At 41.6% G+C, this 25,689-nt stretch overlaps 1 protein-coding gene across 1 annotated transcript; it reads left to right on the top strand.

Moving 5' to 3' along the window:
* Positions 1 to 240: 240 nt before the first annotated feature.
* On the top strand, positions 241 to 25,477 carry CMTM7 (CKLF like MARVEL transmembrane domain containing 7). Its single transcript, XM_071735435.1, has 5 exons — positions 241 to 485; positions 19,128 to 19,301; positions 22,159 to 22,257; positions 23,286 to 23,367; positions 23,717 to 25,477. The coding sequence occupies exons 1-5, from the start codon at positions 327 to 329 to the stop codon at positions 23,728 to 23,730; spliced, it is 528 nt and encodes a 175-aa protein (XP_071591536.1). The 5' UTR covers positions 241 to 326; the 3' UTR covers positions 23,731 to 25,477.
* The last annotated feature ends 212 nt before the right edge of the window (positions 25,478 to 25,689 follow it).

The following is a 25,689-nucleotide window of genomic DNA, read 5'->3' as shown; positions in this document are numbered from 1 at the left end:
GCTGACGGCCCGGAACGGGGCGGGGGAACGGGGGGGAGTGTCTGGTGGGAGCCTTCTCGAGTGGGTCCTGGGCCCACCTGTCCCGGGGCCCCGCTTCCCCTGCAAGGGGGAAACCTTCCCCACGGCTTCTTCTCGGGTTCAGCCCCGCGGCCCCGCCGGCTGGGGAGCGAGGGAACGAGGGAGGGAGGGATGGAGAGAGGCTCCGCCCGAATTCTGGCCGCCACGCCCGGCCCCTGGCAGCCCCGCCGCCGGCCCGCCCTGTCCCGTCCCATCTTCTACCCCCTGTCCCGGGTCCGGTTTCGGCGAGGGGAGCGCGGGAGGGAGTCATGTCTCACGGAGCCCGAGTGATCCGCACCGGGGTGAGCAGCGGAGGGGTCGCGGCCCCACCGTCCACCTACACCGCCTCCTCAGCGGGCTCGGACGGGGAGCTGGTGGACGGCGCCTATTTCCGCTCCTGCGTCGGCATGCTGAAGGTGGCCCAGATGGTAAGGGGCGAACCGGGTAGGGGGGTGGCCCTTGGGGGTCTTCCCCCTTGCTGGGTCTGTCGTCGGGGGGTGCTGGGGGTGGTTGTCCTCTTTGGCCGCTGCGATTTTACTCCACAGCTCTCGCAGATCGCGGGAAAGAAGGAAAAAAGTCCCGGTTCCTCTGGCAAAGCGAAGTGTTGGGTTCTGTCAGGAGCCGGTTTTGCCTCTTCGGAAGGCAGCAGTGCGCGCTTTTCGTCTGTCATTTTTCGTGTGAGTGAGCACCGCTTGCACGGAGTACTGCGTGGTGGTGTTTTGGTCACTGGTAATTATTAGTATTAACAACTCATTGCCGTTAATAATAATGGTAACACGGTGATGGAAAGGCAGATCAGGCCCCAGCAGAACGCCTCGTCCCTCAGCCTGGGTAAGTTTTTGGGAGAAAGCAGGGCCGAGTGCCAGCAGCAGCGGTGGCCTTGTGAGGGTGGATACCACGACTGAGGCCACTGGTCCAGCTGGATCCATGGCCTGGGTGTCAGAAACCTTCAGGCAGTGCCCCAGAGGCGCAGGGAGGAATATGGGAGCTGTGAGGCTGAAAAAGCAGAAATTCAAAATAAAATGACAGCTGAGAGCTGCGGGGGTCGGAGCTGGTGTCTTCACTTGGCTCAGTGCAGGAAACCTTGCTCCATCCAGACACGGAGAGGTTTAACAGATGGATAAACTCTTTCTCATTTCTATGGCACATAATTATTCTTAGTCCATGGAGTGAGTTGCTGGCTTAATTCCAGTAATGGCAAGGAATAGCGACGGGTGGCTAAGAAAAAGTGTGAAAGACAACATGTAGCAATACCTCCTCACGTAGTTTTATCCTGGAAAAAAACTGTACCTTGACAACAGTTTATGGTGGTGTTGTTGCCTTCATCTTTGGTATTCCTCAGTCCCTTCCTCCAATACTCCCTGCATATATTTGTCTAGTCAATTTTTTTTTTTTTTTTTTAACCCCTCTAAGTTATTAGCATCCATAGCGTCCAAAATTAATATTAGAAATTAGGAGTCATTTTGCTCTAGGTTAGAGTGGAGTAATATCAGATCCTAAAGCTTCTATTCAAAAGCCACCTAATTTCTTCCAGTGCATTAATAACCATCAGCTGCCTTTAGAAATGAGCTTCAGTGGCTTAATTGGGTATGACTGGGCATGGCTACCTGCACCTGCTGAGAGCTTGTACTGCACTCCTGAGACCTCAGAGTCACCCCTTACTAGGAATTCTGCTCAGCAGGAATACAAACAGTTTTCTGCTGAATTCTCTTGGCTTGGATTGTTCCCAGACTACTACATGGATCTAGAATATCTTCTCAGGAGACAATTTGCATCCTTTTTAGCATGTGTCTACGTTACAAATGAACCTGTAATCCTAAGACGACGGGCTTGTGCTTTGCTGATCAACTGAAAGTCTGTTTATCCTTTTGCTTTCACCACTGTGCAAAGAACAGTTCTTTTTATGGACTAGAAATACCTAGGCCTCTCTGCTCTCCACCCAACTGTGCTGTCACTTACAGCTAGCACAGACGTGCTTCTTTGTGCTGAAATTTCAGTTTTGGTGCACATGTAAAGAGTCTGTGTATACTTTACATACCTTACATATTTTTATGTAAAGTGTGTGTGTATACTTTACATACTTTACATATTTTATGTAATGTATGTAAATTATGTAATTTTATGTAATACTTCACATACTTTACATAAAGTAATACTTCATCAGTGCTGCTCAGTATCAAATTCATCACCTGCTGGTTTTCTGCAGTTACTATAATACAAGTTAAAGTAATGTAAATGGAGTTCCTTCAACTTTGGCATCTTACATTTTTATGCTTTTCCAACTTGCCTGTAAATAAAATCAGTAAAAGTTACCTCAGGTATCCAGGGAGCTTTGGATGAACTTTTGAATGAACTTTTAATATCATAGCACAACAGTGTGTTCTCAAATAATTCCCTAAGAAAACTAAACGTTTGTGCTGCAATGTGTAGAAATAACTAAGACAGGTTTGTTCTAGATTAAAAAAAAATTTAAAATCCTTCACCAAGTAAAATACAGAGAGCTAAATGTATTCACAAATCTCCTTTATCTCTTCTTGGATGGTATCTCCATGTTACCCATGGAGCCAATTTTATTACCATTCAATCCTAGTAAGAAGTGCAGTATCCTTCTTGGAAAAGAATTCCTGATGCTAAATCTATAAACATTCCTGTATCAGTGTGACTGTGGCTGGTGAGACTGTGGCCTTACTAAGAAGGAGAACTAGAGGACAAGCATAAGGTCTTTTGGTTATATTACACTAAATACCATACTGGGCTTCTGAATGATTTTGGTTGCAAAGGGGGAACATTACTGCTTCTGTTTTCTCGTTCTTCCTCAATCCCTTCTACCAAGAAGTAAAAGATGACAGAGAACAAGAAACATTTCATTCTTTACTGCAATGTTAAGGGCTGTTTGCAGTGCTCGCAAGTTTTTAAAAAAAGTTAAAATTGTATATGTGTGTGCAAAATTTCTATTAGAATGTATCAATAAGCTATGGAAATTATAGAAAGGAAGTAGAGCATAATGTTAAAGTTGATCTGTAAGAAAGATAATACAAGGAATAAAACTCTACAGTCTTTGACAAGATGAAGAGATTGTACAGCAATCTGATCATTACTAGTTTTTGCTACTGTCTACATGTTACCAGTGCTTTCTTAGCAAATGCTGGGTGCTGCAGTGTCTAGGAAGTTAAGCAATAAAGAAATGTATTTCTGGCCTGTAAGCTTACACAATTTTTTTTTTTTTTACTTTTATTTTTCTGGAGGTTTTCTTTTAAACTCGCAGAGTGATTATAGCTTTGAAAAGGTAATGCAATTTGTTCATTGTGTTCCTGACATTCTAATATTTAGGGAATGGCCTGAAAATATTTTGTAAGTAAAATAGAGTAGGAAACATAGTTCTGTGACTTGTGTGTTTTATGTGGCAGTAAGACAGCTTGAAAGCTGTTTTTTGTGGATGAGTATTACTGATGTTAGTAGGGGCTCAGTTTTCAAAATCCAGTCTGAATTGATGCTCTTGTTTTAACAGGACGTTATGAAGTATCTTCAACACTGAACTGACTTCAACTGGTTTATCTCTATTGTGATTAATACAGATTCTGCTTTTTCTTTTATCTTTCCCCCCCCCCTTTTGTTTTTTTCACTTTTTCTTTGTATTTCCAGTTTTGCTGGGACTTTTTATATTCCCGAAGACACATGCAGGATCGCTCTGTGGCCAGCTTGGCTCTATAGCAGCAGTGTACTAAGTAAGTGTGCAAGTGGGTGTGTATCAATGTGCACAGTACACTTCATACCAGAGAAAATATCAGAATTTTAGCCAGTCTGGCCAGACTGACACACATGGCAGTCTTCAGTACACAGCAGTAACTGTGCTGATTTGTTTGAACCATGTTTGCTCTGTGTCCGTGCTACTGCTGGGTTGTTTTATTGTGAGGCTCTCTAGGAACCTGTGTTAGTTTGGTGAGTTCTCAGGAGGTGGCTTCTTGGAAGCCTTTGTGGCATCCTGTGCCATTAGAGACAGTAGGGAGAACTTGCATCCATATTGTCACCAAGGTGGCTCAAGTGGCAGCGTTCATAGATAGAAACAAGTCGGATTCAGCAGAATTTCTTGTGGAGCCCTTAGGTGGCTTTTGTATTTTTACAACTGAAGCCTGAAGGATGCCACAGGCACTGTCCTGGACTAGGTGCTGCTTTCAGCACAGCCCATGCTTGACAGTGGAGTCTATATAGGCATCCCATCATCTTGGGCTCTTGGCTGGTGGGAGTGGCTGTGATTGCATCACCTGTCCACAGTTTCTGATGGAGAGATTTGCAAGAGTGTGACCAGGACAGACTGAAGAGGGAATAGAAGTGTTGAGAACTCATGTTCAGGAAAGCCATCGTGGCACAGCACGTGCTTGTGTGTAGGTCTCTCGGGTTTCTCAAGCTCTTCCCTACTTCTGGACCCTGAGAGGTACAGAGGTGGCCTTTCTTTCACCTCCTTCAGGTTGGGCCAAGCTAACTTTGGGGACAGTTTAGACCAAAGGTGATTGTTCCCACAATAATGATGTTGCTACTAACAGGACAATAGTTTTGGCACAGTAAACACAGCTTCTGTATACAGGGTGCTTTAAGCTACTACCAGTGCTGATTCCTTCAGCTCAGTCTGAAAGAGCAGTTCCATCAGATAAAAGACTTCCAGTATTATCCTCTCAAGGCCGAGGAAAAGGTTGGTAAACAATTTCAAGGTAAAAAAAGGATAAACTAAATAAAAGGTGATTTAACATAATTTTAATTTGTTAGAAATGCTAAGGCCATATTTGAACCTTTGCTGCTGAGTATCTATTTGAATTTCCAAAGTGTATCTCAACAAAAGAAGTTACATACTTGACATGTGAATGGCCACAAGACAACCTGTAATTCTGAGTAACTTTGAAGTGTACTGAAACCTCTCTAGGTTATTCTTATACTAACATTCAGTTGAATAAAGTATTCAAGAAAATATGAATACATATAGCACTGAAAGCTAGAATGTGTTTGGTGGTTTGGTCACTGGAGTCAAGATCAACTTCTGAATGTGTTGGGTAGTATCAGACAAATACTGATGAGAAAGCTAAATTCAGAAATTAAAATTTGAAAAGAAAGCAAAATTTGTTACTGGGAGACATCAATTCCTAATCAAAAGCATTGACGTAGGAAAAGAAAATTCACAAAAGCAAATGAGGTTTGAAGTGGTTTGAGAGCTACTCAATCTTCTAACTTGATCTCGAGCCTGAAACATCTTTCTGTCTATGGAGGTGATTGAAATAAATCATCTAATTCTTTGCAGCATTGTGTCAGAGATGTGTGATTTTGCCTGTATGGCTGTAAAGCTGCTCAGTTGGAAGAGAAGGATTCTGGTGATAGGCAGGGATGCTGAAATTGTAAGCCTGTCTCTGGGTCCTGTGAAGACTTCATGTTCAACTTTCCCCTACTCTCAACTCTGTCTGTAGCTCTTCCAAAGGAAAATAATGGCCAGAATTAACAACTTGATGAAAGTTGCCAGCTGCTGACCTATAAAGCTTAGATTCAAACAGTTGGGTTTTCTGCTTGACTTTTCATCTGGCTGAAAAGAGAAAACATGACAAATAGTGCTGTAATAGTTATCAGTGATTTCATGACATATTATATATAAAGTCGTATTTTGAAGCATGCAGGAGGCATTTTATGTTTGCAAAAATAATAACTGAGGAAAACTGGTCCCAAGAATGTGCAGGTTTCTTCAGTCTGCAACTGTATGATAGACTACTGGCTACGCAATAAGAAATGGGAGATGTTTTTTCAGCAGCAAAGTTTTTCCTTCAGGCCAAGGTCAGAGCTACAAGTTGTTGCTGCTGATTATTTTTGTTGTTCTGCTAGAAGCTGCAGTAAAACAACCTTGCATGGCATGCTGGACAAAGAGAGAAAAAAACCTATCCAAGTCCTAGGTGGCTCCAAAGTAAGCAGAAGCACTTGAGTGAGGAATGTCCAAGCCTAGTAATTAAAACCAATAAGTCTAGGAAGTCTTGTTATTTCCCCTGTGAGATCACTGAAACAGGCTGGCTTGGCCAGTTGTATTTTTTCCATGCTTCTGCTCTGGGTGGCCATTTTACAATTTCTGCCCAGGTATTTGTGTAAGAGCTGGGAGCAAACAGAGTGTTCTCTGTGTGTTAACCAAGGGGTGCTTGGGAGTGTGGTCATCTGACACAGTTTTATTTGATGAGACAAATCTTCCCAAGCAACACCAGTTTAAGGATTTTTCCCTTTCTGTCTCACCTCCATGCAGCCATTCTCAGCTGCAGTGATGCAGCTTTTCTCCAGGTTAAACACTAAACCAAGCCAGGGAACTGATGTAGCTTTACTTCACCTCTCCTTTAGTTTTCTTTTTTTCTGTATGGCTTTTTAGAGAACAGTGCAGCCATACACTACTGTCAGCAAGAGCAAGTGCATAAGTACATAACAGGAACTGCATAAGCCTGAAGTGGTTCCATGTGCTACAGACCACAAGCTGAAAATGTAGTCCTTTTTCTTTTTTTCTTGGGCACAGGAAGGTTTTCTACCAACTGTTTTCATTTCTATCTTTTTCGGCAAAAAAATCAGTAATTTTTCTGATGTTGAAACTGGTCTAGAAAGCTGAAAAATTAACTCTAGTACATTTTGTAAAAAAGGCAATTGAAGTAACTGTTAAACACCAGGCAATCTCTGTTCTGAACATGTTGGTGAATGTTTTATTTGTATCCTAAAAGAAGCTTCTTAAAAGCATGAAGTTGGAGCTACCTTTCATTGCTCATTTGACCCATCCAATAGGCTATGTTGCAATACATGTAGCAACCTGAATGCATGTTGTGCTCTTTGTATAGAGGTAATTGGAAAAAAAAAAAAAAAAAAAAAAAAAGAGAGAGAGAGGAAATTAAGCCTAGAAACCACATCACCTGAGACGTGTTTTGTATGCTTGAAAGAACAGAGTGAAGTATTGGCAGTGGTTTCCTGGCACGCTTGTTTGACAGGAAATCAGATTTAAAAATCTTAATCAATTGTACATGTTGTCTGTGGATAAGATGTAGTGAAAAGCCTGGATTCCTACTCCTCTGTGACTTCCCTCTAAGACATGCAAAGGTGGTGTATTCCCTGTCTTCACTGTCTTTGGAGGTGGTGTCCCTTTGAACATCCTCTTCTGTCACAGAGAGAGAGAGACCAGGGGCTCTGTTCTTTCCAAGAGCCACCTCCATCATCTCGTAGCCTATAAATGCTAAAGAACATTTTGTCAAGCATCCTTCACTGGGTTCCATGGCTGCAGATGCTGGAACAATTTGTTGTGTCTCATTGTGGTCTAGCAGAGCCTTTGTCATGCCACCATGAGGGCAGTATACCTGACCCTGAGGCTCTGCTAGGTACCTGCTCTGCATTACTGGGGTAATGGAGTATTGTCCCTCAAAGCCAGACAGTGTTTGCTTACTATGAGTGAGCATTTCCTCTGCTCTCCTCCCTGGGGAGTCCTTGGGAGGTATTTTCTCAGTACCATGGCTGAGTTGTCTCCTTTCTGCTATTGTCACATTGTGTGCTGTGGCCTTGTCCTCCTATTTTGTGGTCAGATATAAAGTACAGGGCAGCCAGAAATTGCTACTTTGTGTGGAGACCAAACTCTAAAATTGTTGGGATTTCCTTTAGTCCACCTGTGATCTTCAGATTCTTAAGGGAGCATCACAGCTGAAACAACTCCCTGTGCTGCAATGTTCATAATTTGATGAATGTAATGATGAGTACAGATGTGTCTGACTGGCCAAAGCTGGGTGGCTGCAGCTTTCACAGCTGAAGCAAATTTGGTTGCTCTTCTTGCAACTAGAAGCAGCTGTAACACTTAGGGCTTCCTCTCCTGCTCTCAGCTTCCCTCAAGAAAAATGGAAATGTGATGATGACAAGATTGAGAAGCTGCTTCAAGGGGGATTTTCTTAGAATGTTTTTGGTTGCTTTTTTGTTGGTTTGTTGTTTTTTTTTTTTATTATTTTTTTGCAAATGCCATAGTGAGTTCAAGAAACAAATACTGACTGCTGAGAGAGAAGTATGCTGTTAACCTGAGGTGACCAGCAGCAGCTGCAGAACTACAGAAAGACTCAGCATACTTCCCTGCAAGCCTGTAACCCTGCTCTGAGAGGGCCACTTGAAAAGCTCTTATCTATTTGGGAAAAACATTCTCCCCGGTTTGATGCTTGTCACCTGCTGGCTAATTGAGCCTGTTGTAGATTGCTTGAGAGAAACTTCCTAGTAGAAGCAGGAGCGCTGTCCCCGCATGTCTGAGCGGCCTGCCAGTCTCCAGGCAGTCACTGAGAGCTGTCAGCTGCCACAGTGCCACTGGGGATTCTCCTATCTTCTTATTTCCACCCACACCCCCCCTTCCCCTTATTCATTGCCCGTCACTTCTCTGGCACCTTTCTAAGTGTTTGCACTTAGAAAGTGTTGTTCTTTTGTGTTCTGATCCAGCAGCCAGGCAGCGCTGATACTGGTTGCTTCGGAAAATCTCATGATCTTAGGCATTTTTTGGAATTCTCTGCCGTTTTTCTCCCTGATAAAAATTATGATGTTCTGGCACAGCTAACATGGACTATGGTGATGGAAACAAGTCCTTCTCTTATTTGAGGAGACCTCAGTCAGGGCTCCATCGCCATGCCTGGCAAAGCCTTTGCTGGGGATGACAGATAAGAACTTTTTGACTGCTGACTGTGAGGCTGCCAGGTGTCAGAGTGGTGGTCTCTGGGGCAGGCAGAGATATGGCAGGTGTTAACTGAAGGCTTGAATCAGTCAAGCAATAAAAGCCTCACACTTATTGTCTCTCATTTATTATTGTCTCTCAGACAATAAGAATGGGTTGTGTTGTGAGCAGCATCTGTAAGGGCAAGTGAGTTGCTGGCTGAGGCTTAGCAGGTGTGGGCACTGAGACTTCAGTGAGTGGTTTGCAAGGTGCTCCTTATTTCAGTGACTACTTTCAGGAGGATGAAAGCTTTTTATTCTTTACAAACCTAGCTTACTGGGTCCTTGCCACGAGGTACTGGTTTTATGCTATATGTTCCTATTTGAGTATATAAGTAGCTGTATGCTGTAAGATATGTATTTGGTATTCAAGTCAAGGAGGAAGCTTTGCAGCTTGCTGTGCAGAGTTTGTGGGTGTTTGTTAATAATAAATAAACAGTGTATCCTGGGCTTCAAGCAGCCAGCCAGTCTGAGCCAGGCTTGGCTGGTCAGCCAATATGGGCTTCTCCTCTGTAGGTGATATTGCCATGCATGGTTGGTGAATCCACTTTTAGACACCCATGAACTTTACATACAAGAGCTCTATAGCTCACAAGTAGGGATTAAGCTCTTTCTGTATTTTATAGTACTGACAATATGGGACTTTATTCACTATTTAAGGGGCAAAAAGTTCAAACAACCCAAACAAAATATGCTGAGGATGTTTAGAGTGCTGGTTTCAGCGTTGCCTTGCTCCTACAGGGAGCTTTTTTCCCCAGCCAACTAAAAGTTGTTGTATGTAAAAGAAGATGGCAGGTGAAGTTGGCAATCTCCTGCCCCCAAGGAGGGGTCCTTCTCCAGACCCTGACCTGGTGAACTCTTTTGCTGCTTTTGCACCAACAACTTCAAAGGATGAAGTTCTCTAGCAATGTTTACATACCTTAGGTGACTTTGTACCTCAATGGACATATATGTTCCTGTACATCATTGTTGGAATTGTTTCTGCTGTCAAGAATGACTTTCATGCCATTCTCTCTTAAGACAGCTCAAACCCCTTAATTCTTAAGTTCTACCAAACCCACTTTTGTTGGCTTACGGTTCTCTTCTTTCCTGGTCCTTCCCTTTTTCTTGCCTCAGAAGCACCTTGTATGTTGTGTCTTCAGTCATTCCAGGTGTCTAGAAAGACATAAACATCTCTCTGAGGGTTGGAGAGAACGTAACTGGGTCTCCTAGAACTAAGACCCCGCTAGGGTGTTTCCTGACTTTGAAATTTTGTTCCTATCTTTTGCAGACATACTAAAAATCATCCATACATTAATACTGTCTTGCAATGAGTTTTACAGTTTTAGGAATTTTTAGTGACTCAAATATGGCACTTGTGCAATGTTACTCAAATATCACTTACATTGCTGCAGTATTTTGAGTGTTGTGTGTGCACCTTTTGTGTAAATTGGAAAAACTTTTTACAGTTGAAATGTTTTAAATTTAGGTTGTTTTTTAAAACAAATATGTCAACATTGGATTTGAGAGAAAAGAAATATAATTATGAGATTGTTGTTGATGAGAAATGTGTGCGTTTTTTAATTCACTTCCTGACGAGAATATAGTGTATTCTTTACCATAAAACTGACAAAGTCCTCAGCTTTAATTAATAATGTACAGGATTGTGTGATGTCTTTCAGTGTGGTGCAGTGGTGGTGTAGGCACCTGTGAGGACCGAGGCAGGGAGCTGGTTAAGGTGACAGTGGTGGGACCAAAGCATTTCATACACTGTGATCAGTGGTGGCAGGACTTAATTATAGCTTGTCATTACAAATCATTACCCTCTTAATGGTCATGGCTAATACTATTTAACAAGGGCTCTTTAATAATGTAATTCACATGCTGGTTGTGTGATTACCCCACATCCTTTTCTGCCCACTGGGGCCTGGGCAGATAGATAGCTCCTTACTAATAGGTAAAGAATACCACCTCCTTGTACTTAGAATTGTCCTCTTACTGAGTTGAAGGACTGATTAAGATTAAATTGCCTTTTCTCACACTCACACTATTTTTATCTTCAATAAACAGACTGTGGATGGTGGTGCACAAGAGAAGTCACTTACCAGAGGCCAGGCAGCCTCCTTATTTTAGCAAAGCAGCCAGACAAGAAGGAAATCTACCCAGACACAGGGGCTGAGCGATTATTGTGCAACCAAAGACTGCCTGCTTCACAGACCCCTGAACTTGAAGGCAGCTGATGTCATCTGTCATTAGTGAAGTTTCAAATGGACTGGGGTTTTTATCTTCTTTTTCTAGCAGGGCCTTTTCTGCTACAGCTCACTTTCCCAACACTGCCCTGGAAGAAGGAAATCTCGATTACAGAAGCAGTCAACATTGTTGCTTAAATTAGCTGAACATGTCTTGCATGAGCTACAACTGTAACCTTGGCGTGTGTTTTGCTTTTTTTTTTTTTTTTTTTTTTTTTTTGAGGGAGCTTTTAAAAAAAATTGGTTTTATACTGTCCAGAAATATGTACTTAATAATATATGGGTATTGCTTCACTGTGCTGAAGTGTAACATTTGGAAATATACTGCTCTGCTCAGTGATATTTCTCCAGGGCATGGCTATGCTGATTGGCTTGTTTAGAGATGGAAAATTCCACTTACTATCCTGGCTGGTGTCACAAGCTGGAAACTTTGACTTTTTTTGTTCAAATGCAAAAAAATATTTAGCTCCTACTGTTTTTCTAAAAGGCTGTAATAATACTGGATGTGACTCAGTGCTGTCCTTTGCTCCAAATCTGTAGGCAGATGGTTTCTCTACTTGTACTGAAACTTGGGTAAGTTTTAAGAGAATGGAAAGCAATGAGTTTTTATCAATTTAATAAACAGTTCTCCGGTTCATCCTCTTTTCAGAGTAAGGAAGAAGGACCTTAAAGCAGCACAAAGGTTCATCAGTGCTCCAGCAAGTGCAGTGGAGAAGCTCTCCTCTCAGTGCTGTTTTACAGCATCCAAGGAGATGGAGGGCACAGGAGAGAGGAGCTATTTCTTCTAGGGTGTTGAATTGTCAGAGAATGATGGAAAAGAAAAGTCCTTTTAGGAACTGCCAGCTATGAAATGGAGATTGGTAAACCAGAGTTGCTGCCTACAGCCTTTGTGCAGGTGTAGGACTGTGCTGTATCCTGTCCTCTGTCCTTTTTCCCTGAACAGTGCTAATTTTTAGTTAGTTAATGGAAATGCCTGTCCTGATGCAGGAGAATGGGGAAGATAGCTAGGAAACATGAAAAGAGGGAACTGTGGTGCATTCACATGTATAGAGGAAAATTTGGATGGGAGAGAATGAGAGAGAGATAAAGGAGAAGAAATATGGAGTGTAATGTTGGGGAGGGAGAGGAAAGGGGAATACAGGGCAGAAAAAAAGGAAAGGAAGCACTGACACAAAAAGAGTGCAGCTTCTTACAGGAGAGTGGAGCAGAAGGGAGTATAGTCAAGAAAGAAAAAAAATATTCTGAGAAAACCAAGAATGTGGTTGTACATGGCATGGCAAAATAATTGAGTTAAAAGCTAATGCAGTGCTGTGTAGATTATATGTGACAATGTCTTTGTTGCAGTATTATGGTAAACCTTTGAGGTAAGAGTTATAGTGTTTCTCTAGAACCGGGTTCCTTGAGAAAATTTTGCTTCTTAGTGATATTATCTTTCCTCCCTGCAGTTTTCCTGGCACTTCACACCTTATGTCTATATAGAAAGAGGAAATTATTGTCCATAGTTAAAAGTTACACAGTAAGACAGAAATTTCAGCAGTTCAGGATATGGTCTTGGGATCTGCAAAAACCACATTCAGTTCTTTTCTGCAGAGAAGATTTTAAATATTGTTCTTTATACTACTGCAGCAGCTAGAAGTTCCAGGGAAGGAGTGGGCCACCTGCAGGGGGTTAACCCCAGCCAGCAGCCAGATACCCACCCAGCCTCTCACTCACTCCCCTCTCCTTCAGGTTAAAAAGAAAACAGAAGGAAGGTGAAAACCATGGATAGAGATGATGGCAATTTTATAATGAAAGCAAAAGCTGCACACACAAGCAGTGCAAAAAGAGGAATTAATTCACTACTCCCCATCATCAGGCAGGTGTTTGGCCACTTGCTGAAAATCAGAACCTCAGCATGTCTAGTGGCTGCTTGGGAAGACAAATGTCATAGCCTCAAATATTTCCCTGTATATTTTTGTGAGCTTTTATCACTGAACACAGCATCATGTGGTCTGGAGTTAACTTCTGGTCAGATGGCTGTCTCCCTTCCCAGCATCTTGCCCACTTGCTTGCTTTGGGATGAGGAGAGGGAGAAGAGAGAAGGCCTTGCTGCTGTCCAGGCACCCTTCAGCAGCAGCCAAAACACTGATGTGTGCTCAGCACTGTCCTAACCACAACCACAAAGCACCACAGCATCACAGGAGCTGCTGTGAGGCAGCCAGCTCCAGCCCAGCCCCGCACAGCACATCAACCACTGCACAGGGTGCTGCACAGTGGGAAAGGGTGAACCCTTACTCTGCAGCCATTAATAGGATTGTGAAAGAACAGCTGGATACAGACAAGTGATAATGTGTGCTACAGAGCAGTCAGGAATGGTAAAGAAGATGAATAGTAAAGCAGCCTTCTTGTTACAGACTGCACTTCCAGTTAGGAAACAACTTATTTACAGTGTCCCAGTGCCTGGTGCTTTTTCTTTTTCTTTTTGTTTTTTTTTTTTTTTTTTTTTTGTGACACACAAAGTGTATGATTATGTAAATAAGTGGCAGTCAGGAAATAGATACTAATTCCCATTTTACAGGGCTCTCATTTTTATTCATCTCGTGTAGTGGCAACAAATCAACCAGAAAGCCACTCCCAGAAGACCAACCTTTCCCTACTGTTTTACATGTTCTGCGGCTCCCTCCTTCAGTGTTTTAGAGTAATTTTCACACACATTTTCACTCATGCTTGTTTATTACATCTGTGATCTGTTGATTTGGACCTATTTTTTTATTACTGTTTTCTTAGGGAGGCAGAAGGTGTTGTGGGTTGGTTGCTTAGTTGGTTTTAGTGGATATCTGTTCTCATTCACATTATAAGGGAAAGTGGTCATCTTGCCCTCAGGGTTTATTAGCAGTGCTCAACATTTTGTCTTATTCCACATGCCTGAAGAGTTTTGAAGGTGAAAAACGTAAGCACAGGGCATGTGCAGTCTTTATTAGCCTTCTCTGGTGAGTGGGGCAGCTGATGCAGCAAAAATATGTGATTTACTGAAGTGCAGACAGGGAGATGGTTACAAAACTAGGGTCAGAATTCAAGAGGCAGTGACATTAAATTCTTCCCTGGTGTCAGTGTTTGTCTGTGGAAGTGCATCTCTAATGCCCAGAACCTCAGGCTTTCCTAGGTTCTTGTCAATATTGGAGATCATGCTGGATTTATGTTTGTGCAGGTAGCTGTGTCTAAAGAAAATTTAGTTCTCTCCAAATGTTACGAAATAATTAAGTATTGGTAATAAAGCCAGAGCTTTATTTATTACATCCATTAAAGCAGGACAGTAGAAAAAAATGATACAAAGCACTTGCAGAGATTGATTCCCAGGTTATAAAGTTGTTCTGTGGTCAGACAAGTTGTTCTACCACATGATCAGAAAATGCTTAGAGGTGCCAGCTAGCCTGTGGGTGCAGGGAGGGCGAAATCAGCTCTTTGTTGTGGTTGCTTTGCTACCCTCAGGGCACTAGAGAGGAAAACTGTACCTGTAGTCTCATCTTCCTGCCCCTTCCTGGGAGCAGGTGATGATCTGTTAAGCTGCATTGAACCTCTGTCCAAATTCTTCCATCTTTGCTGGCATGCTCCAGCACAGCTGTTAGAATAAAGGGAGATCCAGCCTATTTGTCCTCAGATGTGGGGAGCACTTGGGCAGTTTCACAGCTGGCAAACAGGACTGGAAGCCACGGGAGGGTCTGGCCACCAGAGAGGCCAAGAACTGATTTTCTGGGTTGCTCTTGGTCCCAGCAGCATATCCAGTCCGCCCCTCTGTGCTTGGAGATGAGCTTTCTCTGTAACATAATTGCACCTACAGAGCTACAAGAAACCCAAGAGCAAGTGCAGGGAGTTAGGTGGGAATCAAACCATCTGAGATTGGTAATACAACAGCATCTGAGCCTAATGCCAGAGGACTTTTCTCCAGTGTGCATTTGCCTTGGGAGTAATTGGGAGTTGAGTCCTCTTCCTGTACATAACCCCTTCGTAATACAAGGTCATGACTTCTCTCCTTTCTTTAAGAAGGTGTTGAATTTTCCTGCAGTGGAAGGTTGACTTCCTTGAAATCTTGTTACTCATCTTCCTTTTTGTTTTGTTTTTTTTTTTGTTTTTTTTTTTTTTTAACTGAGTACTCATTCCTTGACAGGGACAAGAAGAAACAGGGAAGAAAACAGCTGTTTTACAAATAAATGGCATTTCCAGGGAACAGTTTAGCATTTTATAGCACAGGGAAAGAAAATTTATTACTCTTGTCCAGTTTTTCCCTATCCTTTAGAGCCTGAGAGATAAAGAAGGAAAGTATACTATTCTGAACAGATTTATGTCATCCCTTTGGGCAGGAAGGAATATCCAGGGACTACAGGTTGGTCAGCTTCACCTCAGTCCCTCAAAAGGTGATGAAGAAAACCCTCCTGGAAAGTGTTTCCAAACACATGAAAGACAAGAATGTAGTCAGCATGGATTTACAAAGGGGAATTCATGCTTGACCAGTCTTACTGTCTTCTGTAATGAGGTGACTAGCTTGGTTGAGGGAGTGGTATCATAGCACAGGAGAAAAGGGCTCTGAAGCCTTGCCCTCATTACTTAAAGGCAGCAGCAGCTTAACACTTCTTTGATATCAGATCTCCCTTCCTGTGTCCCACCTCCCATTAAGATCCTTGAAAGATCTGAGCTTCTTTACCCTTTTTTTTAGTGGCCGTGGGTTGGCTCTTGAGGGAAGACCATATCAGGAAAGAGAACATTATGTTTCATTTTTTGGTAGAACTGTGCTCTCTACAAATCAGAATGGAGTTTAGGATTGGAAGTTTGTGTCAGTGCTATTCAAGAGGCAGCATTTTCTGCAGGCATCTTGCAGAGGATGTGGTTGCCTTGTCTCCAGCTCGAAACAGAGAAGAGAATGCAGACTCTTAACATCTTTGTTCTGTGATATCTGTTCTGCCTGGTAAGGTGTTGAGTGCCTCCTGGCAATAGCTGACTGCCTTTAGCTCTTGTTGGCTTTACTGGAAGATCCTGACACATCCTGGTGTCCCTAAAGTCACTTCCCGACTCACTAAAATATCTGGTCCAATTGAAAATTAAGAAGTGGATTAATGTAAGCCTGTCAGCTTCCATGAAAATAAATACAGAAGTTTCCCTAAATCCAAAAATCCCACCTTGGAGTTCATTGATGCATATGTTCTTTGTTTTGCCCTTCAGAAACCAGAAAGCACTTAAGTAGTAGTGTCCTTCTATGTGCCCCCCACCCCTTTTGCAATATAGGTCTGAAGCCTGGATATATTTTGTTGAGCAAATTGACATCTTCTAACAAGACCAACCATCATTTCACCTGTACTTCTGGTCTGACTGGCTTGCTGCTAATGGGTTACATGTCTGCTGCTCTCACAGTCTATGAAACTCCACTGAAATGGAAATGACAGTGCCCTAATTTTTTTTTGTGTGCCTTTAGTTTTTTTATTTTCAAGATGTATTAACCTGCTTCCTGAGAAAAGGTGCAAGAAAAACACTTGTAACATTTGATCATTTCAGTACTTTGCCATTTGTTTCTCTCTCTGCACTGCAAATTGACTTCTAAGATATATGTTGAACTGTATGCCAGTCAGTTTACATATTAATCATTTTATCACTTAATTTCCAGTTCTCTGGAAACAGGGACTCCATATGGGGGAAAAAAAAAAAAAAAAAAAAAAAGCAGTCATCCCTCTCTGTATCATGATAAACTGATATTTGGTAAAGGAGCTTTGTTATTTGTCACTCCTAATGCACAAATACTATTTATGTGGCTCTATTTCCTACATTTGTTAGCATTCTCCTTCCACATGTGTTAAACTCTTGACAGTACCTGCTAGCCATACAGGCAGTATAGTGTGGCAAACATGGCATAACTAAATGGCCTGCTGATCTCCTTCTGACTGCTTAAGTTAGTTATTCCATGGCTAAATCAGACAACTCTTCACTTAACTGACATTAAGATTCAAAGAACCAAAAGATGGGTTTTCTGTGGCAGCCTGAGCTAGCATGGTTACTGCCTGCTGCCATCCTGCCTGCTTTGTCCATCCTATCCTTTCCCTTGGCATCACAGCTTCTCCCTCACACTCCTTTGCTCACCTGACCTTGTGTGGATGACAGAGGGAGAGGAAAGCTTTTTCCTATTTTTTAGTTGAATTACTTTTCTGCTGGCTTCTTACACTGAGGTGGCTCAGCACAGACGAGTGGAGGAACCAATGCATGACAGGGACTGAAGTTAGAGTAGGAAGGAGAAGCTGACAAAGGCCAGCTCATGATACCATTGTTAATTGTAGACCTGGTGTATGTAGACATAAATCAGACAAAACCTCATTAAAATCATCTCAGAATTGAAGAAATGGGCCAGGAATATTTAAATGCTGAATTGTGGGGAGGATTGCTTTGTTTTCTCCTAGGAAATGTCGCATCTCGGAAAGCTCTGCCATGCACAGGATGCAAGTCTTTGTGCATTTGGGATTCCCCAGGGGCAAGGCTGTGAGACCCAGGGGACAGGCATGGTACACACAGAAGCACTGGAAGTGCAGGATGCTGCCATGGTATTACACTCCCAAACCAGGGAGACAGGGGCTGAGCAACACCGTGATTCTCAAAGGCATATGTAACCTCCATTCTTGAGAAGCATTGAGCTTGACATAGCCCTGTACCCTAAAGTCCTGTCTTTCCTACACTACATTTATTTCCAAGGTGGGAGGAGAAGTGCTTACTTGGACAATGCTAATATCAGCTACTTGGACTACTGCAGTAAAAGCAGTAGAGCTGGACCAGACCTAACAATAGGTAGACTTTGTACAAAGTCCCACTTGTGTGGGAGGGGATCCCAGAGCACTGATTTTTTTTCTATGGAGCCACCTTTTCGAGGTGGTTCACAGTCACAACATTGCTGTGCTTGGTTGGATGGAGTTTGGCCAAGGTGCAAGTTTTTGTGAAGCTGTTTTGTGTGTATAAAGCTATTGATTGCAATTGCCTGTGATTGCACTTGCCTGTCTGCTTAGAACTGAGTAGATGAAGCTCAATTAAAACTACAGCAGGAAGAAGCTAAGCTATGTTGTTTGGGTGTTGTTTGCTTGTTTTCCCCTTTTAATCTTCAGGAAATTATTCTGATAATGGATGCTGTTGGTTAGGAGCTTAGAAGATGAGTGTGCAGTCTTGAAGCTCTGGCTTCCTCAGTTTTTTAATGTCTTGAAGAAACACTTAAATGTGAATCATTGCTGTTTCTGGCTGGCTTTGAATGAACCAAAAATTACAGTGACTGAAAGCATGCACTGACAAAGTCTGTAATAAGAAAACAGTCAAGTATATCCTCTGTAGATTTATTTTTATCACCTAGACTAGCCAGGCTGGTAGAATCATTGACATTAGTAAAATAAACAAGTAGTTTCAGATTTTAAAAAAAAAAATCGACAAAAAAAAAAAAGCTTTTGTCCTTTGCAGGTCTGCAGCTGAAAGTTGTGCAATAATGCTTTATAGTTTTATGTGACAATACTAAGATATTAAAGCTTTATAACTATTGAATTGGGGGCATGGTGAATTAATCAGTTCCTCCAAATATTTATGATTTTTAATTATTCTACCTTATAGTCTGCTAATACTTCTGCTCTGTAGATGGTAGAAAAGGAAGGGTCAAATTGTTAGCTCAGATGCAGCCAGATCCTCCAATTTTGCATGTGAGAACTCTTGCTAAGTGGAAGTAAAGGTGCATGTGCTCATGGGGACCTTCATTTTTATATATTTCAGTAATTTCCTTTTGAAAGTCCATGTTCCCGTTGCTGGTGCATCTCCAGGCATTCAGTGCCTCTTCTCTATTTGAGACCTCTTATGTTACACACAGAGACTTCTTCGGGTTGGATTCTTGAGGCTGAAACTGTTGCTTTCCTTCCAGCAGCTGGCTCTTCCTCCACTCTTAGGGCTTGGTTTAGCTCATTTAACAGCAAATTTTAAAACATTGTTACCATGCTCATTACTTTGTCCTCCCTTTTGCTGGGACCATCCCTTTTACGTTGGACACTCCGCTTCTAGGTGCCATTTTGTGGCGTTTGAAATCACCTCCACAGCCCTCTGAGCAACATTGTGAAAACCTTTGATCTGCCTTTTGTCTTTCAGATCGCACTGCTGATTGCATTCATAAGCGTGAACAATTCTCGATGGACAGATTACAGTGCATACAGCTACTTTCAGATTGTCACCATGTGCGACTTGGTTATGATTTTATTCTTCTACATTATCTACGTATTTAAAATCTACAGGAAGCTGACTTGTGTTAGCTGGCCTCTTGCGGTAAGTCTGGGTTCCTCACCTCTCTTGCAGGTGGAAGTCACCATTACTTAGTCCATTTTCTTGTGCTATCACACAACGATAGGTTGCCCTTCACATAATTTTTTTTTTTTTTTTTTTTTTTTTTTTTTTGCCTTGCACACAGATTGTTTGATTGCTTTTGCTATTAGTATTCAATTCAGCAGATGCTGCAATTGTTTTTACCTGATTTGGATCTGATCTTGCCCTTCCTCCACTCAGATATAAACCCAGCTTTACTCCTGGGAAGGCAATCATGTTATTCTGAGACAATTCAAAAGAAGCTACTGATCACTAAGCCTTACCTAGCTTAGGTCATTCAGAGTAGCTAAGGGATTTCTAGAGTAGTAAATCATAACATTAGAATTCATGTACTACATCCTGTCCCAAAATACAAACGCTATTTAAGTCTACAAGTGCTATTTAAGTCAAATGTGTCCCTTTTTGGTGTGGTTTTAGGTAACTTAAACAATAGCAAGAAATAGGTGCCTCAGCCTGATTGCCACAGTCTGGCCATTCCTGGGATATCCTGCAGGATGTTCCTGCCTCATTCCCACATTTCCCCTGCACGTCCATCTTTCAGATTCCAGCAGAGAACCAACAAGCAGCACACAAAATGTGAGACCTGAACTTCCTCAGTAGCTTGTGGTCAGGTCAGCCAACAGAAGAATCCTGTATCCCAGTATGGGAAGACTGATTTTAATAACATCTTAGAACACGTCTCCCTTACACATCCTGACATGTTGGCTCCACGGAGGAAGGACCAAAGGGATGGGATTTTGAAATCCGAGAAGGGGCTGGGTGGTGTTTAGTAGAAGTTATGCAAGTAGTTTGCAGATGAGAAATAACAGTTTGTCCATCAGTCAGCTTGTAACCAGAGAGAAAAAAATAATTTTCTAACGACATCTTCTTAGCTGAAGAATATGGTTAGACTTGCACCTCTTTTTATTTTTTTATTGTGTGCCACCATGTTCTGCCTCTAGAAATTACTTTTTCCCCTCGAGATAATACAGATGCAGGAGCTGAAGTAAGAGATTGAAATAAATTAGTAAATGACAGTTTACTGAAAAGCAGCATTTAGCGTGTGCATTGCTGTAGCAGCACTATGCCATTTTGTCCTCTGCATAGGCTGCTTTTGGTTTTGTTTTGTATTTGATCATTCCTAAATGTTCCAGTCATTAGTGAGTTTAAGGCACTGCCATATGTGGCTGTTTAGCTTCAGGTATCTTTATAGGATATGATGCTTGACCACTGCAGCTCTTTTACAACCAACCTCTTTTTCATATTCAAACCAACATGTTTAAGTATCTTTAGGACAAAATAGGAAGGCTTGTAAGAGACTTTGGGAAACTACAGCTGGTGTTTGGCTGAGTTTCCTGGCAGGATCTCTACATTCCAGTCGGGGGTGTGATTTGCAGTCAGTAAAGCTGCAATGGTTCAAGAGGTTGTTCAGCACTGACACCTTTCAAAGCTGGAAAGCATGTCTCCAGAGGAGCACTCTTCTGGCCCTGCCAGGGGTTGGTTCTCCACCTAATTTAGCACATGATGATTCTTTTTGCACTTTTGCCCATCCCTCAGATTCCTCTGAAGTACTGGCCTGTGTATACTGCTTTATTTGCCTAATTTACCTGCTGCATTATGAACTAGCCAGAGGAGCCTCCCCATGGAAATTATTTATTGTAACAAAAGCAAGCATTGAGATGCGTATCTAAAACAAGGTTACAAAGTAAATTTACAAAAGTAAATTGCAGTCTCAGAGACAACTTTACATCAAAGATCCTTCTCAGCTGTTTTAAACACCTGAGCAGGGGGGAAACTGGTATGGTGTGATGACTTTTTCTCTTCTGAGATTTCCTTAAACAATTTCCTTTTGGGTCTATATTCTTTCTTTTTTTGTTTGAGGTGGAATTTCTCCTCTCCTTTATATAAGGAATTTGCTTGATTCATGCTGGTGGTGGCACTGCAGAAAAAGTAAGCAGATACCCTCCTGCTCACCTGACCATAAAAAAGAAACAACCAATGTTTGGCTTGCAAATACCGATATTGGTTGCCATGAGCTTTGCAAGGATTCAAAATCTAAATCCACAGATAACCCCTTCTTACAGCAAGTAACATTGACTCCTGGGTTGATTGTCATCACAGTGAAGAAGAGCTTAAATGCTGTATCTCAGTGCTCTCAGAAAGAAAATGTTTTACTGCAGGACAGCTGCAGCCACCCTTACAGCATTAGGAGTCTGGGTGTTGGTTAGGAGCATCTGCGTAGTTGTGCTTCTTGTGGCTTCCCTAATGTTTCCAGTCTTGGTTGATGTAAATTGTTAGTAAATCCAGCAGTAAATCCACTGCTTAATTTCTAAAACTATCAGATGTAGAGGGAATTGGTTTTCCACTTTACATTATTTGCTACCATTTATTGTAATCCTTCATAAGCCAATGAAATATGCCCTTAGGGCATCTTTATTCCTCCAGAGCTGTCTCTTTAAGAAGGTTGCATACTTGATGCAATAAGGATATGTGCTTCACCCTCAGTAATGTGTGGTGTTGAATTGAATGGATTGTGCCCAGACCCCATAAGTAGATTTTATTCCAGTGACACTAGTAGACTTGGAGACTGTCCCTCTCTCCCAGTTGGAATAGAAAATCAGGTATGGTACAAAACCAACTCCAAAGGTGGGGGGCTTAAGTTTTTTATTTACTACCTTTTATTTTTTATTTTTTTTTTTTTTACTGGTGTGTTATTCTCTGGGTATGGGTAACTTTGGCCAACTTGTTTTCATTCTGAGGAATATTGAAATGCATTCCTGATAAGATTTTTTTCTGATGCAGGCTTTGCTTTTCTTTACAGGAGTTTCTTCATTATTTAATTGGTACCATTCTGCTTCTCATTGCATCGATTGTAGCAGCATCCAAGAGTTACAATTTGACTGGACTTGTGGCTGGAGCAGTAAGACTGTGTTTATTAATCTTGACACTTAATTGCAATATATATTAAGTAGGGCATTGGAAATCTATTGCTTGTAATTTTATTTTATTACAGACTTGCCTTGCTTGTGTCTTGGTTGGGTGAACTACCTTCTAGCTCATGTCAGTGAATGTTCTGTAACACAATGCCAACAAAAATATTTTGTTGTGAGACTTACCACTAAAGTAGGTATTTGTCCTGTCAGAGAGCTGAAACTAAAGGTTCCTATGCTAACTCATAGGAACTACTGTGTTTAGGGGAAGAATTAAGACAAATCAATTTTTACAAATGGCTGTCATAGCAGGTAGAAGTTACCTAAAGGATTTCACCCCTGTCTTTGGCTTTTGGTGTCTCCTGCTTCTGAACAGAGACCTCTTCAAGATAATTTCTCCTGAGCTAAAACCCACTGGGGTCCCAGGCTGACTTAGTGGAAGATACAATCTGCCTCTGAGGGCTGGAAGACTTTGTAGAGAGAGGGATGATTTCTGAGTGTGGGCAACAGCATTTTCACAGCAGCAGGACCTGAAATACAGCTCCTCTAGAATAAAGAATTGTTTCGAGAAATGTAGTCCTGATGATGCAAATGGACTAGAAGACTTACCTGACTTACCTGATGAGTAGTATTTGGCAGATGGCAGAGAAAGACTTATTTACCTGGGGCAGTGAAAGAGCAGTAATCAGATGTGATGGAGAAGTCTTTTATTTGTTGTAGAATCCTAGCGAGAAATTTAGAAGGTGAGACTGCTACTGTCTAGCTTCTCCCTCCTTGTATGTGACTCTAAGTCTGTCTTTCAGTCCCTGTTTTGACATGACATAAGCTGTTATTATACTGTGGAGACCTTTTTTTAGAAGTGTGTTGGCAGAAAAACTTTAAAACGAAATATCACTTTTTTGGGTCTCTTAGTGCCATAAAATATGTAACTGGATATACAAGAGTGTCTATTCATTCACAGAGAATGTGTCATCTAATATTTTGTAAGTATTTGTGGTTTGTTTGCTTTCTCATCCAGACTTTCGGGTTCCTAGCTACCATCCTTTGTGTTTTAAGCATGTGGTCATCCTACAAGGTTTCGTGCATCACGCAGTCCACAAGTAAGTATTATGCTTAGTAACTGCCTGAATGCTTCCCAAAATGAATATTTATATTTTCTGCCACAGGGCAGTGTCTGCTTGGTAGAATGTATTAACCTCCCGTTCCTTGTTACTCAAAACTACTCACAAAGCAGGAATTCTGTATTTTCTGTCAACACAGATGTATTGCAGCTACTGACAGCTGTTAACAGCTAACTACTAGAGCAAAACAGCTTGCTTCTGGCAAGTAATGAATGTATCAGTGCTTTGTCTTCCCCCCCCACCCTCTACCAAAAGAAGCTTTGCTATGTGTTCCTTAATCAAGTGTAGCAATTTGTTTGCACCAACACAACTGTCTTCCTTTCCAAAGATGCATCTGTATGACTCCTTCACCTCCACAAGACACCTGCCTTACAAAATAGGATACCAAAGAGGAGTGTCCACTACTGAGGAGAGAGCATTGGGTATTCTGTTACGAGTCTGGACAACTGGTACCTTTCAAAGATCTACTCGAATGCCTATGCAAAACCATGCCATGAACCAAAGTTTATAATGGAGAGTTATAATGGAGAACCTGCTTTTTGGAGCTTTACAGAGAAAGACAACTTCTGTCTCATGAGCTGGGCTGTGGTTATTTCCAGCTTCTTGCAATACGTGCATTTAAAACTAATTTGGAGAGTCATTCGGTTCTTCTTTCAGAGGGATGGAACAATTGCTTCTGGTTTCCTCTGTCTGTTTACAAAAGGGAAATGCTGCAAATTCCTACCTGATTCTTAACTTCCAAGCATGATTTGTTTAACAAAGGAACTGTTACAAACTGATTTGTGTCTGGACAAGGTGGCTAAGTCTTTGATACCTCTTTCTTTGAGAACCATGGACTTTTTTTACTATCAGCTCAGCCAGCATAAAAAATTATTAACTGCAACTCCAGTACATCACTGAAAACACAGAATCCTAATCCCAACAGTACGTAATGAAATCACGTTTTGTCTCCAGGAATTTTTTCAGGTTATTAACAATCAAAAATTATTCTTAAAAATTTCCCTCTGCCCAATACAGGCAAATACATATCCAAGAATATGTGTTTAGTGTCTTGCTTATCGTTTTCACAAACACTCTTTTGTAAAATGGGGTCTGTAGAAATATTCAGTGTGTTTCTTACAACTTACTCTCTTTGGAGTCTAACAATGTTTATGGAAAGCCCATCATGAGTGGCAGCAATGTGCTTTTCTCTCTCTCTCACATGCAGTTTGTGCCTTCCTCTGCTGCTGCTGGGATCCATGCTTTTGGAGACTGCCCAGAGCCTGGACAGACAGAACAGTTCAGTTTTGTCCAGCCTGGTCTTGTCATCAAATTCTTTGTAACTTTGAGTTTTAGACAATGCCTTCTTGGCATCTCTGCCTTTCTGTCCTTTTGTAATCTATCTCTGGTGAGCTGGAAGTTCTCTGCAGAAAAAAAAGGGAAGCAGATGCCCCTCCTCCTTGGTGCTGTCCTCTTTCATGTCTAGCTGTGAAGTAGATCTTGTACTTAAAAATTGGTCTCTTTTGTCAGGACAACTGTGTACAGCAGGTTTCTGAAAAAATCGGATTTATACAGCTTACCAAGTTCACTCTGGAGAAAAAAAAGCATTTTCTGGTCAGCTATGCATTTTTCTCTTTGTCTGAAATTCTTCATTAATACTGCTAAGTACTTTAATGGTCTTCTCAGAAAATTCTTTCTGTTCCTTGTAGCAAGCCATCATACTTTGCCATTTGTTGCCATCTTACTTTTTTCTCTCATCCTAACAAAGGTGCCTTTACTTGGATTTCGTTTTTTCATTCTTTGACAAGAAATTGGCCAACTGCTAAACTGTCAAAAAATTTGAGTAAGTAAATGAAAATAGCTAAATGGATAACCTGGAAAGCTAGAAATCCCCCTCCTCATGGTGCATGGATTCTTCTTGCTTTTCTTTTTCATAAGTGCCCTGTGTGTAGCAACATAGAGTCGGAAACAATTTGAAAGCACAGAAATCTGCTCTTTGTGGATTAAGATATGTATATTCATTCCAAGATAAATTGCTTTGATGTTAATATAGAGCATTATTCAAATAAAAAAAAATAACAGACAATTAAATGTTATTCATTTTATACTGGATATTTTTTATTTATTTGTAACATCCAACTTTGGCCTGATTTTCTACCCCATACCTTCAGATGACATATTTCTTGTTTGTCAGAAATTGATCACTTTTGTCTTTTCTGAACTGATCATGCCTCTGAAGGCACTGAAAGGCTCTCTGGCTTAAGAGAACAGACGTCCTTTTCAGCAAGAAATCCTTTATCAGCTGGGTCAGTGATGGTTCAG

Source organism: Heliangelus exortis, chromosome 2 (genome assembly GCF_036169615.1).
Source record: "Heliangelus exortis chromosome 2, bHelExo1.hap1, whole genome shotgun sequence".
Lineage (NCBI taxonomy): Eukaryota > Metazoa > Chordata > Aves > Apodiformes > Trochilidae > Heliangelus > Heliangelus exortis.
This window is presented reverse-complemented; position numbering and strand designations above follow the sequence as displayed.